This window comes from Schistocerca serialis, chromosome 3, assembly GCF_023864345.2.
Source record: "Schistocerca serialis cubense isolate TAMUIC-IGC-003099 chromosome 3, iqSchSeri2.2, whole genome shotgun sequence".
Lineage (NCBI taxonomy): Eukaryota > Metazoa > Arthropoda > Insecta > Orthoptera > Acrididae > Schistocerca > Schistocerca serialis.
Genome location: NC_064640.1, coordinates 418217814 through 418235191, shown reverse-complemented (window position 1 = coordinate 418235191; position 17378 = coordinate 418217814). Strand labels below are relative to the sequence as shown.

Genomic DNA, 17378 nt, shown 5'->3' with positions numbered 1-17378 from the left:
AGCTTTACTCAGTGTCGAATAAGCAGTGGCCAACAAGGTGCTTGTGTGATAATTTTTTTATTCCATAGTCCAAATTTATGAAAAACACCCGCAAGTTATCAGTCAGATTATCAATGACTTGTATGACAAATATATCTGTGCTCTTTTTTTTCCCAATTTGACTTCTCTTCATGCAATGTCATCATCTTTGAAACTGTTACATGTAGCCATTCAAAACTAGAAACTTCTCAAATCTAGTGTTTATTGCTTATATGTATGTATCTCAAGTTCTCTATCAATCTGTAGGTATATTCAGGTTTTATAATGTTTTCATTTATAGGACCTGTAAAATATTTATTATAAAGATCTTTTTGTTCCCTATAAAATTCCACTATGTTATGGCTGTGCATATCAGACTATTCTAAGACATTAGCACAAGTAATGGAAGTACAAAGATATGTAGAGTTCTGGAACCTAGTGCTCCGAAGGGGAAAAGGTGAAGAGAAATTGTGAAAAATGAAAAAAGATAATTTAGAGTCACTTTCTTACATTGTTATTTTGAAACACAAAAAAGTGTCAGGACCCATGAACATTCAAATAATATTTGGCTTAAGTGTTAGTATAGGAGATTCTTATTTTTGATTATACATGATTATTAGATGCTTCTGTATTGCAAAGCATTCCATGTGTCAACAGTTGTATACATTGTCTAATTACAAATTGACCATTGGCTTATCGAGCTGATGTTTGTTTGACAATTTTCAAGATTGTAGTAACACCTTGACCAATAACAGAAGAATAAAGTCCTTTCCACTTTTCTTTTGTTAGTGCTGGGTTGAAGGGACTACATTAAAGTTTGTGAAATGTAGGCACCGAATCACCAGGAGGAGGAGGAGGAGGAGGAGGAGGAGGAGATCAATGTTCATTGTCCCATCAACAATGAGCTCATCGGAGATGGAGCACAAGCTCGGATCAGGGTCCTTTCAAAGGACCCATCTCGACATTTGCCTGAAGCAATTTATGGAAATCACAAGAAACACAAATTGGGATGTCCAGATGCATGTTTGAACTGCTGTCCACATGAACGCAGGTGCAGTGTGCTAACCACTGCACCACCTTGCTCAGCACCTAATCACCACTGCCCAGATGTGTCATATCTACAACAGAATTAATTTCTTCATGAGTGAATTCATACAATATGGAGAGACTTGGTAAAAACTGTTGAGCAACTTTTGGACATTGTCCGTCAACTTAGTGGCAGCATGCACCAAGACAACTGGGATGAGATCGACAGTGTCACTCAAGGAGCATGCAAAATGAACTTGACCATTGCACCAAGTGATTGAAGAAAAAGTTCAAAATATCCAGAAAGCACACTGACAGGCTGATTCATTACATGTCAATCACAGTTGTCAACCTAAGCAAACTGACACTGACCTCAGAGGAACTGTCTGTCCTTCAAAAAGGAGGGAAGTTTACTATCATCCCCATAACTTTACCTATAGATGATCTCATTGCTAACACCAAAGCAGCTATCTAGACTGTTCCTTGTGAAAAATCTAAAGTAGTATGCACTGAGACCACCAGGGCACACCACCAAATGAAACCACCATCTAGGAGCCTGAAAAAAGAAGAGTTGCATGCTACCTAGAGCTTTAATGTTGACAAGAGCATATTGGTACTACCTGCTGACAGGTGAAATGCGACAGTTGTAAAGAAGACCAAAGACTGTGAGCAGAAGACACATGACCTGTTAGATCCAGTGCAACTGATCACATGAAAGATGAGTCAGTTAGTCATGGGATGTTCTCTGTTGGTGGGCATACAGAGGAACATGTGCAACACAGGAGCCCTACCACCTAGAGTTTATGGGTTCTGAAAAATCCATGAAGGTGATGAACTACTGATACTGATTGTAAGTACTCCTGGCTCTCTGGTGTATAAATGATGAGACACTTGGCCACTCTGTTTGAGCTGTGTAGGGGAAAGACAAACAAAGAGCTGAGACATTTCATTTGGGAAGCTGAAGAAACTGGAACTTGGTCCTAACAGTGTCCTGGTCAGATATGATGTTATTCCTTTGTTTACTAAAGTGCCACTTGGAGACACATTGGAGCAGATTGGTTCCTTTTTTCCTCAGGAAATCGCCAACTTACAATCAGCCACTTTGTGTGGAATGATGATTGATGATTTCTACAAATAGCTGGAAGGCATCAACATGGGCAGTCCACGTAGTCCTCCGATTGCCAGTCTTCATGGAGCATTTTGAAAGACAGGTGCTGAACTTGGCACCTTGAAAACCTAACGTGTGGCACAGGTACAATGATGATACTTTTGTCGAGTGAAACCATGGCGAGGAATAGCGCTATGGCTCCTTAAGATATCTGAACAGTCTTCAAGCCAACATGAAATTTACTGTTGTAGAAAAGGATCAACTGCTATGATTTCTAGATGTGCTAGTTATGAGGAATGAGAACCTGGAACATAGCATGTATCTGGAACACAGCATGTATCAAAAACCGACATGCATTACCCAGTACCTGCACAAACTATCAAGTCGTCACCTAGCCACAAAAGAGGAATGATTAATATGCTCGTAATGCACAAGGTGAATATATGAGCTGCAGCACCTCGGACCAAGGTATAACCTGGAGTGCATTCTGAGCAGCAAGGGGCACTCACTGCATGAGAAATGTAATGACATGTAACTCTCGACAAAGTGATAAGTGAGAAGAAGAAGAAGAAGAAGAAGAAGAAGAAGAAGAAATGTCAGTACAGCCTTCTTACCATACATCCCCAGGGTGACGGATAAAATTGTACAAAATAATCAAGATGATCAAAGAATGTCTAAGATGTAAAAAGAGAGAGAGAGAGAGAGAGAGAGAGAGAGAGAGAGAGAGAGAGAGAGAGAGAGAGAGAGAGAGAGAGTCCCACTTATAGTGTCAGGAATATACTGCATACCATGTACACGTGGAAAACTCTGTCTTGAAATTACTGGACGATCCATCAATACCACGATCACCAAACATAAATGGTATTGCAATTTGGGACAGATGGAGAAATCGGCCATTGTGGAGCACACACCGTGTGACATTGACCATATAATAAAACAGTGGAAAATCCAGGATGGAATAATTACAATATTATGAAAAAGACAGATTGCTACTCACCATATAGTGGAGATGTTGAGTCACAGACAGATGCAACAAAAAGACTGCTAAACAAGTAAAAGGCCTTCTGATAAAGTAGACAACATACACACACACATTTATGCAAAACACAACATGCACAAATATGTCCATTGTTTGTCTGCCAAGGCCAGATTCTGAGCTACTGTGCATGTTTGGAGAAACAATCTGGGTGGTGGGGGTAAGGAGGAGGCTGGGGTGGAGAGGGGGAAGGATAGCAGGGTATGGGTGTGGACAGTTAAGTGCTGCTTGTGGGAGCATACAGCGATGTATTGGGGAGAGGGTAGGGCAGCTAGATGCAGTTAGGAGGTTAGACAGGGGGGAAAAGGAGAGAAGTAAAAAGACTGTGGTGTGGCTTCATTGGTGGAACAGAAAAACGTGTAGTGCTGGAGTGGGAAGAGGGAAGAAGATAGGTGGGTGAAGGGCAGAGACTAATGCAGGTTGAGAGGTTGAGGCAAGGAGTTACAGTAAAGTAGATGCAATTCAGAAAAGCTGGTGATGGTAGGAAGAATCCAGATTCCTGTGATAGGGCACGGCTGACTTCCTTCCTCGTCCCTCCCTAATCCGATGACCTTGCTGTTTGGTCCCCTCCCCCGAATCAACCAACCAACCAACCAACCAACCAACCATCAGTGCAAATACATAGCATGTGTTGAGCATGGACAAGATGGCTGAGAAAGTGTGGCTCATAAGTCAGTGTGTGGTGCAGTTTGAAAGTTGACGTGTAAAACAAAGAGAAGAAGAGGAATAAAAGGACAAACAGTAAGTAAAGAGTAAAGTAATGTGTTAGAAAATAGTAACAAAGGGAAAAAGCACTCGGTTACAGGATGGAAGAAAAGCCATTTGGCAAAATCAAACCATGGAAAATCCAGGATGGAATGATGACAGTATTATGAAAAGGGTAGGTCGCTACCCACTGTATAGCGGAGATGTTGAGTTCCAAACAGACACAACAAAAAGACTGCTAAACAAGTAAAAGTCCTTCTTCTGAAGTAGACTGTGAGGCACTGTGGGTGGTGGGGGTTAGGAGGAGGCTGGGGTGGGTAGTGGGAGGGATAGCAGGGTGGGGGTGGTGGACATTAAAAGTGCTGCTTATAGTAGCATGCAGGGATATGGTGGGAAGAGGGTAGGGCAGCTAGTTGCAGTCGGGAGATTAGATGGAGGTTGGGAGGGGGGACAGAGTGGAAGAAGAGAGAAGTAAAAAGACTGTGGGTGCATTGGTGGAATAGAAGGCAGTATTGTGCTGGAGTGGGAACAGGGAAGCGGTAGGTCAGGTGAAGGACAGTGCAGTGACTAAAAAAGGTTGTGGCCGGGAGTGGGGTGGAGGCATTACAGGACTGTAGGATATACTGCAGGGAGAATTCCCGCCTGTGCAGCTCAGAAAATTTGGAGTTGGTAGGAAGGATCCAGATGGCATAGGCTGTAGAGCAATCACTGAAGAGTAGAATGTTGTGTTAGGCAGTCTGCTGAGCAACTGTGTGGTGCAGCTGTTTGTTGGCCATTCATGTGGACAGACAGCTTGTTGGTAGTCATGCCCACCTTTTGGAGGCATCACCTACAAATAAATCTGTGACATTGCACCATGCTATGCCAACCTATTCATGGGCCATCTAAAAGAATCCTTCCTAACTATCCAGAATCCCAAACAACTCACCTGGTTCAGATTCATTGATGACATCTTCATGATCTGGATAGAGGGTGAGAACACCCTGTCCACATTCCTCCAACATCTCAATATCTTCTCCCCCATTTGCTTCATCCGTTCCTCCTCAGCCCTACAAGCCACCTTCCTCATTGTTGACTTCCACCACAAAGATGGCTATATCAGTACCTCCATTGATATCAAACTTACCAACCACTGGCAGTACTTCCACTTCAACAGCTGCCACTCATTTCATACCAAGAAGTCCCTTCCATACAGCCTAGCCACCTGTTGCCATCACATCTGTAGCGATGAGCAGTCCCTCTCAAAATATGCCAAGGGTCTCACTGAGCCTCTCACAGACAAATATTACCCTCCCAACCTTGTACAGAAACGGATATCCTGTGCCTTAATTCTCCAGTCACCTACCACCTGTGATACAGTGAACAATTGTTGCAGGTAGAAATGCAAAGCAGTAATGACTAGGTAAAAGCTCTCAGTGTTGGTGGGGCAGATATATACAATCTCCACCTGTGAGCTCATGTCCAGCCCACCACTCAAGTCGAGCCCACCACCAGCAATAAAGGGCGAACCTTTAATAAAACGAGCCAGTAGTGCTGCCTAAACATTAGGAAAAATAGTTTTAAAATGTCAACTGAAGAACTTGATACAGAAGCCAGCGGGTAGTGTGATTGGCTAGTTAACTATGGGTGGTTTAAAAATAGCTTTTTAACCTGAACACTGGGAGCATAAATCATAATTTTCATGGCAGTGAAGAGTTAGAGTACAGACAATCTGCTGATTTCACCTCTCTCACAAACACAGGTGGTGATTTAGTCTGAGTAACTAAAAATAATACAAAAGGAATAACCAATATAGGAAAACAATAGATTGCTGCTCATCGTAAAGATGACACAGTGAGTTGCAGACATGCACAATGAAAAGACTAAATGGAATAAATAAAGTTAAAGATTATCTTGTATCTGCGGGTGCTGTTATCAAAGAATAATGTGATTGCTGTAGTATACCCTGCATAATTATTATATTAACAATTTTTATGCATGTTCTGTCTGTGAGGCTACAACTAATTTGTGTTTTAGGAAGTGGCACTAGGCAGCTAGTACCTTAACATTTTGTTCTTTTTCTCGCACAAGCCTTGGACTCTCATACCTCTAGTTGGCCACATCCTGCATGACAAAACACTTTTCATATGTCATTGGTTGAGGAGAAAACAGCTAGTCAAAGTTTAATATAACGCTGGACATAAAAAATACTTTGCAGTTGTTTACATTAAAATAATTAAACTAAACAGTTATTAGCTAACGTATCTTTAGCATTCTATTTAAGGAAAATGTATCAGAGACAGACATTAAATTCCCAGAAGTGAACAAAGTATCTTATGCTGTTTGATTTGATGACACCAAATTAAGTGCTGTGCAGGTGGTCCATTCTATTAACAAAGCTTCTAAATTTCCCTTAGCTTCAGCTGCAAGGCCTACATCACTTGAAAACCTAAGCTCTAATCCCTCTTTTTCATGCACCTATTATGAATTTTTCTTTTCCTTCCATCATTGCTTTGGAATAACAGTAGTTATAAACTGCATACTAACTTCACAGTGCATTTCTAATTTTTCCCCACTTTTCTTTCTACCACTTGATGTTAGCACAATATTTTTGCTTTGCTATTTGTGGAAATTGCAACATCACAAAAGCTTTTTCTTCCACTCAACCCCCCACCCCTCCCCCAGCCCTTTCATGATGTGGTTGTGGGGAGGGTCATGCTTCACACTATACTAAGTTCCCTGTCAGAGATCATGTACAGTTCAGTATACTTAATCACTTGTGTTTTACTGAGGACTGAGTCTGCAGTATAAAGGTCATTGCAGTCTTATGTATTTTTCTCAGGGTTTCAGTTTCTACATATGTGGTGTGCTAAAATGTCAGACTGCAAATCCAAAAAGGTAAGGTTCGACCCTCAGTCAGTTCTGAATATCTTTTTGGTTCCCTTTCACTGCTTTCACATGTGGAAATGCCCTCTTAACATAAAAAATGCCAAGTTACACCATGGTTTAGCGTCAACATTAAACAGTAGGTCCCCCTATAGGTGTTTGGTTACCTCAGTTCAGCAATCGGAGGACTGTGACTAGTAAAGCGCAGTGATCTTTCAGACTGACCTGTGCATTGCGGCAGCTTTACTTTGTGTAGACAAGATGAAGTGGGACGTGTTGAGAAATATGACATTTTACAAGTGGTGACACTGATGCCGTCATTCTGGCCTTTTCAAGCAGGAGTGTTTATTATTCCTGAACTGTGACAGCCAATCCAGTGGTATTATGATTTCAGATATCGTCTTTCACCCAGAATTCTCAGTGGCTTTCTTTAGGACCACAAATACCATGAACACATCCTGGTTATCCTGACTTTTCTTTATTCTTCCTTCCCCTATGAAGCATGAGATTCTTTTACCTTTTACGTAGCCAAAATTTTCTTTACTTAGCATCTCTTAAATTCTTCTGTGTATTATTCTAGTCAACAATTCATAGATGTATAATTTCAGTGTGGTTATTGAATAGGTCTGAAGTTTATCTCCATGTACCTGCATTGGGTGTATGATAATGGGACTTTACTGGAAATCTGATTATGTGTCATTTTTAATTCAATGTGTAAAACAGATTGAATAGTTCTGTAGTTCCTGTACTTCCCATTGATCATAGCAATTCTGACTGTATCTTATCAATACCTACTGTCTTGATTTAAGATCAAATCATTCATTATTCTGTCAGACTGTGACTGCATAACTGGATTACCAATTTCCCTATGTCAGTACCTCTGTTTGTGTCTTTTTCTTCCCATGCCGTAGAGACTTTTTGTGTGTCCTTGCCATCAATTTTCCTGTCCTTTTCAGTAATAGAAGCTTGCTTTTAACACTGTATGCTTTTTATTTCTTCAGGCTGACATAAAATGTGAAAAAGACACCTATTAGAATTGTGCTGGTTGAATAGTTCCAGAGACCACACAGTGATAGTCATCACCAAGGTTAATCTGAAAGGTTTTATCTAATTGGAGGCTACTGAATGAATGTCTGTTTCCTTTGAGGCATATTTGTTACACTCCACTGTGTGTTGAAGGGGAAAGTTACAGCTAAGCTTGCTTTGAAATGTGAAATTATTCGGTGGGCTGCTAATCTTTTATTTTGGTAGTGTTGCATATTATTGCACCTTATTTTTTAAATTTATTTTTATTATTTTTGTTGCAATTACATGTCACTTGTGATGAATCATGAGCACTTTGCATTCATGTTCGTCAACAACCAGGCAAGAATGGCACTGTCAGTCAACAGGCAATGCTGGCTAACATGCTAAACAGCTGCCAGGAATTTATATGAATAGGACAGTAAGCTGTTTGATAGCTTTCATAGCATATTAAGCAGGTGACCTATCTATTGTAAGACTGACGTACAGGAGCCAAGGACTTAACTGGACTCTGTGAAGTCACTTTTTGTGCCATAAATGACAAGAAATATTTATTTTGGTTTTACGAACTGTAACAGTAATTGTTTCTAACTGAAAATTGGAGTCACATTTAATGCAAACTATGTGATATCCTAGATCATGATTATCAACAAGAATTCATCAAACTGCTTGCAAGGTGCGTGTGGAAGAAGATGGGGTTCTGATACTTAGATCATGTGCAACATGTGAAGTTTTGTAATCCTTGGAACAATGGGTTATTCCAGCAGGAGTTTGCTCTCAATGAGCTTCCAGAATAATTTCAAACAAATGCTCAGATACCACATTTGTGTGATGCAAAGCAATTGTCGTATGTATTTGAGTGGTCTGTTAATACCCAGGAACTTGTACTAAAAATGGCAGGTTGTTTTATGAAGCAACTGCAATGGTGTGGCTGAGTATTATTTTCCAGAGGTCTTCCACCCACTTGCTGAGTTAATGACATGTTGAGCTGCTGCACTTTGCCAAGTTGGAGATGATCTCCACACAGTGTTAGGTATCTATGCTTTAATTTTTGTCTTATGTGTGTATTATTTGAGAACATCTTTTGCTGCATTTGTGTAACTTGAATGTCAGGTGTTTCCATACATCTTTATTGTTTGGTGTGAGTAGTTTTTGTTGTTGTCTTCGGTGTTATTTCTTTGCTGTTATTTGCTTGTTTATTCATTCATTTGTTTGTTTTTTGTTACTGATGTTATTTGTAGTAGTTTTGCTAAAATCATGTACCACCAATTTCTTGCTGTAATTTCATTGGTAGAATATTTACAGCAGTGGTAAACATAGTTATAAAGCAGTCATATGGAGATAAATTTGTACTGGTAAAGGAATTCTCTGCATGAAAGACACTTATCAGTTATTTATTGCAGATGACTGTATTAACATCCAGATACCTGTCATGCCTGAGAAATGTGGAGAACTGTTGCATTTTATTCCACAACTGATGCAGCATTCAGAACAGTTTCGTGTTTATTACAAATTTCTTGCTTTCCAAACATAAGTAATTTTCATATGTGTGTTTGATAACACATTGGTTGAGATCCTTTGTGTACAAAATATGCCTTACTGATTTTTTTGGTCTGTTTTGCATGACATGGAAATATATTTTTTTCTTTTTTGTGGTATGCAAATCAGATGTTTATTTACACCAAGGCAAGAACATATTGCTGAAGAAAATAGTGTGTGTACTACAACTCTTAACCATTTCGTGGCAATTTTCAGTGCACCAACGTGTGATCGATGCCCTGAAGAGCTCCAGGCAGATGAAGCAGTGGATTGCAAAGTAATAGAATTACTGCGTGATGAAGTATTACCTCATGTTCATTCTATTCAGAAAGAGTTTATTCTTAAAGTGGTCGTCCTGCTAAACAAAGGCTCAATTCATTCTGCAAGTAGTCCCAGCTCTGGTAAGTTTAACAATTGTTGTAACCAGAATATTAAACATGTCCTATACTGTATTTTTTATACCTTTTCTTACAATTCAAAAATATACCAAGAGCATATAAGAATATAAACTATAGCTCCTTTGCAAAATTATTGTAATGATCATCTATAGGAAAGGGTAACATAATATTAGTAAACCGCAGGAGCATCCAAGGAAAGTTCCTAGAATTTTATTCCGATTATGTGATAGTTGACATTTCATGTGTTGGAGCTAGTTCCCTCCAGCATCACATCACACCCAAACCATTCACTTTTGTCAGACTTCGACAACAATTGGTCAGTTCATTTCTAACTTCTCGTCCGGCATTCTTCCTTTATGAGTTTTGTATCACAAATCCTGGGTCTAGCTCTATTATGTCATCACACATGATTACCCCCCCCCCCCCACACACACACACACACACACACACACACACACACACACACACACAGTGATGCTAACGAAGTACACCCATTTCATACATGGCACTTACCAAACAATACTGGATCATTCCACACAAGACGCGATTCAGCATCACATGACAAATATTGTAATCAAAGAGATTACATTAGATAAGCTCCATATGACATTTGCATGAAACTGAATTTTGAAGGCTGCAATTCATCATTGCTACTGGGTTACCAGAGTCATAAATATAACACCCTAATCCTGCGGAGTGGGGTAGTGCAGTGTTCAGCATATAAACCTGACATGTAGAAAGTTGTAGGTTAGAATCTCATCAAAACAATGATTTTTTATTTTTATTTATTTATTTTTTTATTTTTATGATTTCAATAACTACCTTTATTTATTTAATTGGTTTAAATGTAATTTCTTTATATATAATACTTTGCCACATCATTTTCATCATCATATTGTGTTTTTTTTACCCTTCCTCTCTTGTTTGGAATCTGCTTTGGTTCCCTATAATCTGCAACCCAGTGCCAACCAGGACTGCTCATTGGTTGGTAAAATGGCAGTCCGTGTAACCAGAGTGAGGTTAATGTTACGTAACCGATGATAGTGAGAAATTGCAGTTTCCTTTTAGTGCTCAAACAGAAAATTTTCTGTCTTGAGTTTGTGCATGAGGTTAGCTTTAATGTCTGTGAACAAAGCGATTCTGATTTTATCTGTGCCACCAGTTGTTGACTGCCATTTTCTCGGATACATTGCACATCACAAGGTTGTTGTTAGGTTAGGGCACGGGTTTAAATTTAGGGCTACAAAACGCATCTACCACCACAGTTTAGTCAATGGTCTTCTATAATCAACTGTCAACAGCGCAGCTCTCATTTCCATCATATCTCACAATGGCTGCTTCCAACATTGCTCTGTGTTGCACATTAACAGCACTTGTGAAGTGATCTGCCATGTTTGTACGTCACCTACAACCAAGTGGTAGGTGGCAGCGTACACGGTGACACTGTAGTGGCAAGTGACACATGTCAACTGTCAAGTAATTTTAGTTGGACTTTTTTCTATAGTATCTCATATTGAAGGTTACAATGCCCAGATATTATTAGGAATAGAAAGCTCCTTGAAACCGGAAGTGAATAGCAACAAAATCCTAAGTTCAGATTGGAAAATTTATCATAACAATATGTTAGTCACCATTGCTAGCAGCATATTTATTGCAATAAAGAACTCGATAACATCTAGCAAGGTTATCACAGATCCCAAATGTGAATTAATCTGGGTGAAGTTAAGCATCAAAGTTCAGTCAAAAATGGTAACTGGATGCCTTTATAGACCGTCTGTGTCAGGAGCTGCAGTGGTAGAGTGCCTCAGAGTGAACTTAAAGAATGTTGTTAGCAATTTTTCTGTTAAGAGGGTGGCAGGGAGGGGAGGGAAGAGATTTCAACTTGTCCGAGTTTAGATTGGGAGAGTCATGCTCTCAAACCTGTTGCCTAAAACAGGGATTCATGTAATGGAATTCTGAACATATTGTTCAAAACTTACTATGAGCAGATAGTTTGAGAACCAAATCATGAAGGCAATGTCTTAAACATCTTAGCAACAACCAAACCTGAACTTATTGAATCAGTTAAACTAGAGGAAGATGTAGTGATCATGAGGCTATGACAGCATCTATGACTACTGGTTTTACAAGGAATATTAAGAAAGGTAGGAACAATACAAGAGAAGGAAAGTTGCCACTCACCATATAGCAGAGATTCTGAGTCGCGATAGGCACAATAAAAAGATTTACACAATCATAGCTTTCGGCCATTAAGGCCTTTGTCAGCAGTAGACACACACACACACACACACACACACACACACACACACACACACACACAAAAGCACAACTTGCGTGAGTTGTGCCTGCATTAGTGTGTGTGTGTGTGTGTGTGTGTGTGTGTGTGTGTGTGTGTGTGTGTGTGTGTGTCTACTATTGACAAAGGCCTTAATGGCCGAAAGCTATGATTGTGGGAATCTTTTTATTGTGCCTATCGCGACTCAGCATCTCCGCTATATGGTGAGTGACAACTTTCCTTCTCTCGTATTGTTACATTACATACTGAATATTCCATTCTTTGAAGAAAGGTAAGAAGATATTTTTGCTTAGCAAGAGTGACAGGATGCAAATTACAGAGCCTCTGAGTAGTCAGCATAAAATATTCAGTGATTAGTGCAAAATAGAAAAAAATTCAAAAGCACCATTCAGTATGCCATAGACAAGTATGTTCTGAGCAAGGTCACAAGGGATGGGAAAGACCCACCATGGTTTAATAGCAGTGTTACAAAACTTCTACATAAAGAAAGAGAGCATCACAGATTCCAGAGAAGTCAAGACTTAGCTGACAAATGGAAGCTGAACAAAGTGAAACTGAGCATAGGGAGAGCAATGAGAGAAGTGCTCAATGACTTTGAAAGTAAAATTATGTCACCCAATCCAAGTAAAAAACCTAAGAGGTTTTGGTCTTATGTAAAATCGGTAAGAGGTTTGAAATCATCTATTCATTCATTCAGAGACCATACTGGGACCAAAACAGAAGGTAACAGAGAGAAGGCTGAAATACTGAATTTGATCGTCTAAAATTGCCTCACTGTGGAAGATTGTAGCACAGTCCCTCCTTTCATTCATTGTATGAATGTCAAAATGGCAGATATTGAAATGGCTGATCACAGAATAGAAAAGCAACTACAATCGCCTAGTTGTGAAAAGGCATCAGAACCAGATGAAATACTTAAAAGATTCTACAAAGATTATGCAAAAGAACTTGCTGCTCCCCTTCTACCAGCTGTTTATCATAGATTGCTGGAGCAACAAAGGGTACCCGGTGACTGGAAAAAAGTTCAGGTAATTACCGTTTCCAAAAAGGATCGCAGGACGGATGCACGCTATTGCACACCTAGATCGTTGACATCAATCTGCTGTAGAATTATGGAACATGTTTTATGCTCAAGAACTATGATATTTTTGGGGAACAAAAATCTCCTTCATAAAAATCAACATGGGTTCCACAAACAGATATTGTGTGAAAATCAGCTTACTCTATTCCTCCGTTGCTTTTGTCAATGGTGCTAAGGTTGATGCTGTGTTCCTTAACTTCAGGAAGGAATTTGACACAGTCTCTCGCTACCGTATAGTGAAAAAAATGAGCTTATTGAGTATTGGACCAGATTTGCAACTGGATTCAAGACTTCCACTTAGACAGAATTCGACACGTTGTTCTTAACAGAACAAAATTGACAGATGTAAAGGTAATTTCCAGAGTATCCCAAGGAAGTGTAATAGGACCATTATTGTGTATACTGTATATAAATGAGCTACTAGAAAGCATTGGATGCTCTTTTAAGACTGTTCAGATGTGGTTGTCTGTAACAAAGTAGTGACTCCAGACAGCAGTACTGATTTGCATAATGACCTGCAGAGGATTGGTAAATGGTGCTGGCTCTGGCAGTTGACCCTGAACATAAATGAATATAACATATTGTGCATACATAGGGAAAGAAAGCTACTACTGTACATCTACACTATTGATGAGAAACTGCTGGAAACAGTATTTGCCATAAAATATATAGGAGTAACTATCCAAGAGTGACCTTGAGGTGGAAAAGCAAATGCTAGATTGAGATTCATCGGAAGAATCTTAAGGAAATGTGACTCATCCATGAAGAAAGTGGCTTATAAGGCATTTGTTAAATTTATTCTTCAATATTGTTCATTAATATGGATTCCTTACTAGATAGGAATGATGGAAGGGAAGAGAAGATCCGACAAAGAGCGTAGTGTTTGGCATGGAATTGTTTGGTCACTGTGAGAGCATTCCCAAGATGCTCAACAAACTCCAGCAGTCATTACAAGAGAGGTATTGTGCATCAGGGAGAGGTTTACTATTGTATTTCAGGAGAGCATTTTCCAGAAAGAGTCAGACAACATGTTACATCCTCCCACATACATCTCGTGTAATGACCACAAAGACAAAATTCAAGAACTTAGAGCCAATATAGAGGCTTACTGACAATCATTCATCCCACGTGCCTTTCACGAGTGGAACAGAGTAGGATGGATCAGTTAGTGGTACCAGAAGTACCGTCCGGCACACGCCATTACATGTTTGTGCAGTATTAAATGTAGGTCAAGATCTGCTGCATACAGCATTCTCATTCTTTCTCTCAAATGTTACATCAGAAACATCCAAAGGAGACAGCTGTATAGAATTCCAGTCAGATTTAAGTAGTAATGCTATGCTTCATCTTAAATATGAAGCAGCCAGTAGTGACTAAAATACATGATCCCAGTAATTATTTCGTGGCTGCAGTGCAAGCAGAGGTGAAGTTGTGGCTCCATCAACAGAGTCGACCAATCCACAGTGTCAATATTAACAAAGTGGTCTCTCATTGTGAGAAATGTGTTCGTTGCCAGGATGACACTGTTGAGAAATAAATATGTAGACAGGAAGAATAAAGATTTAGAATGCAAAAAAAATTTGTTTTATTTAAAAAGTTTTGAGAGCTCACTCACAAAAAATTGGGAAGCAGTACTTTTCAGCATGTTTTCATAATTACTTGTGTAAAACAAATTTTCATCTAGGCATTTGCCCTGACAGATTTTTGTTTTGTGAAATTGAGGGTAACGCATTCGGTAACTTCCAGTTTCATCGCAGCAGCAATTAGTAAAAATTACTTTACATTCCTTTTGTAATAGAAAAGAGTTAGCGTCCCACTGAACTACTGTCTTTGCAGCTGATTAAAGCATATTTGTTACAGACTCAATTCAGAAACCGAATAGCGTAACAATTTATTCTGGAGAGAAGCAACTCTCCATCTACAGCTAGTAGGTAAACCCTTAAATACAGTTCCACCTGTACTGACCAAATTTCTTACCACAGTGTGTAAGGTAACCAACCACATTTTTCTCATCTATTTACCTTTGCATCTTCAGTAGCGCACCTAACTGTAACCATGAATCTGGAAACCCTAATGAATAGTACATGGTGTTTAATAATGTATGAAAATCTACACTTTTGGATTCAGTATTTCACACATTTGTTGAGCTTTGTCATATTGTTTGGACAGTGACCAGTTCTTTAATTTTGCAATAATAGAAGTGCCTTAATCAGGTTAGGCCTTCACCCAACAACAGTCCATTGACAGAATTTATCAGATAAATTATAATCTTCAGAACAAAATAGTGTGCGACACAGAACGCAGTTCACATTTACCTCATGCACCATAGTAAACGTAGTATCTTGCAGTAATCCATCAAAAGAAAGTTATACAGAGATATTTCACTTAGTCCAGTCCTTAATGGAAGTCTTAACATACAATAATCAGTTTTTCCAGTTACAATGATAGTCCAGCTTTTCTGTTACTTGTAACACAATTTAGCTAAGATAATTGCAGACTTGCGCTATAGAATTAACTAGTGAGCTCTTTGGCCCCAACATTGTTGTTTTTGTGGATGCTGATCCTCATACTTTCACGGAGATGTTAGCATGATAACATTCAAGCACCGATTTTTTCACATGAGATAGTAATGTGGAGATGTTAGTATCACAAAAATTGAAATATGTTACTGAAACATCAGAATGCCAGTCTTTCTAATGAGTGATGTCACTAAGTCCATAAATACACATTAGCTCACACAAAATTTGCTATTACTTGCTGTAGTAGAATTTTTAGTTGTGCATAACTCTTAATAAGCTTTATTTTAAACAAAACGAATTATATTTTTTGCAATCAGCTGATTTGAGGCTATAACTGCAATAATGAAATGGAATGAATCTTATCTTATAAAAATTGGACAGCTTTGTGCCTACTTTACACATACATGTTACAGGTAAACAGAACCAAACAGCAATTAAAGATATTATTTGTCATCTTATCTTGGCTCTCCTCAGGCGATACGTACATTGGTGGCAGTAGAATCATTTTGCAGTTGGCCTCAAATGCTAATTCTCTAAATTTCCTCACTAGTGTTGATAGTGCCCCTTGGAAAGATCATCATCATCATCATCCCCCCAGGGATTCCCATTTTAGTTCATGAAGCATCCCCGTAATACTTGCGTACCAATCGAACCTACCGGTTACAAATCCAGCAGCATGCCTCTGAACGGCCTCGGTGTCTTTCTTAATCTGACCTGGTGGGGATCTCAAACACTCATGCAGTATTTAAGAATAGTTTGCACAAGTGTTCTATACACTGTCTCCTTTGTAGATGATCTACACTTTCACAAAATTCTCCCAATAAAATGAGCTCTACCATTCTCCTTACCTACTACCAATCTAACGTGATAGTTCCATTTTATATTGCTTTGCAACATTATGTCTGAATATTTAAATTATGTGGCTGTGTCAAGTAGCATACTACTAATGCTTTATTTTAACATTGCAGGAGTGGTTTTCCTACTCATCTGCATTAACTTACATTTTTTTAGATTTAGAGGCAGGTGCCGTCCATCATGACAACAGAAAATTCTGTCTTAAGTCATCCTGTATCCCTGTATCCTCCTACAGTCACTCAATGATGGCACCGTCCCGTACATCATAGCATTGTCAACAAACAGTTGCAGACTCCTGCTTACTTCGTCCACCAGATCATTTATGTATATCCAAAATAACAGTGGTCCTATAACACTTCCGTGGGCACTCCTGACAACCACTAACCATCAAGGTCAACGTACTTATCTCGAACCACTCTCATATCTGGGAACCTAATCCATATACTTGGATCTTCATCAGCAGTCTGCAGTGGGGCACCATGTCAAATGCTTTCTGTAAATCTAGGAGTATGTAACCTGCATGTTGCCTTCATCCATGGCTCACAGGATCTCATACGAGAAAAGGGCAAGCGGAACTTTGCACGAGTGATGCTTTCTAAATCTGTGCTGAATGTCAATAGAAGCTTTTCTGTCTCAAATAAATTTATTATATTCAAACTCAGAATGTGATAGAGAATCCTGCACCAAACTGGTCTTAAGGATATTGGTCTGTAAATATGCAGATTCATATTTTCTCCATTTTTATTTACAGGAATCGCATGTGCTTTTTTCTAGTCACTTGGAACGTCACACTGAGTGAGAAATTGTGATAAATGCAAGCTAAGTGGGGGTTCAGTACCACAGAGTACTCTTTGTAAAAACGAACTGGGATTCCATCCAGATCTGGCAACTTACTTGTTTCCAACTCTT

General features: G+C 39.2%; 1 protein-coding gene across 1 annotated transcript in view; it reads left to right on the top strand.

Annotated features, from left to right (window-relative positions):
• LOC126470294 (protein MON2 homolog) overlaps positions 1-17378 on the top strand; it is a 219911-nt gene that overhangs the window by 182208 nt on the left and 20325 nt on the right. Inside the window, exon 27 of the mRNA XM_050098049.1 lies at positions 9537-9721. Within this exon, the coding sequence (XP_049954006.1) occupies positions 9537-9721 (185 nt within the window). The remainder of the gene's footprint in view (positions 1-9536; positions 9722-17378) is intronic.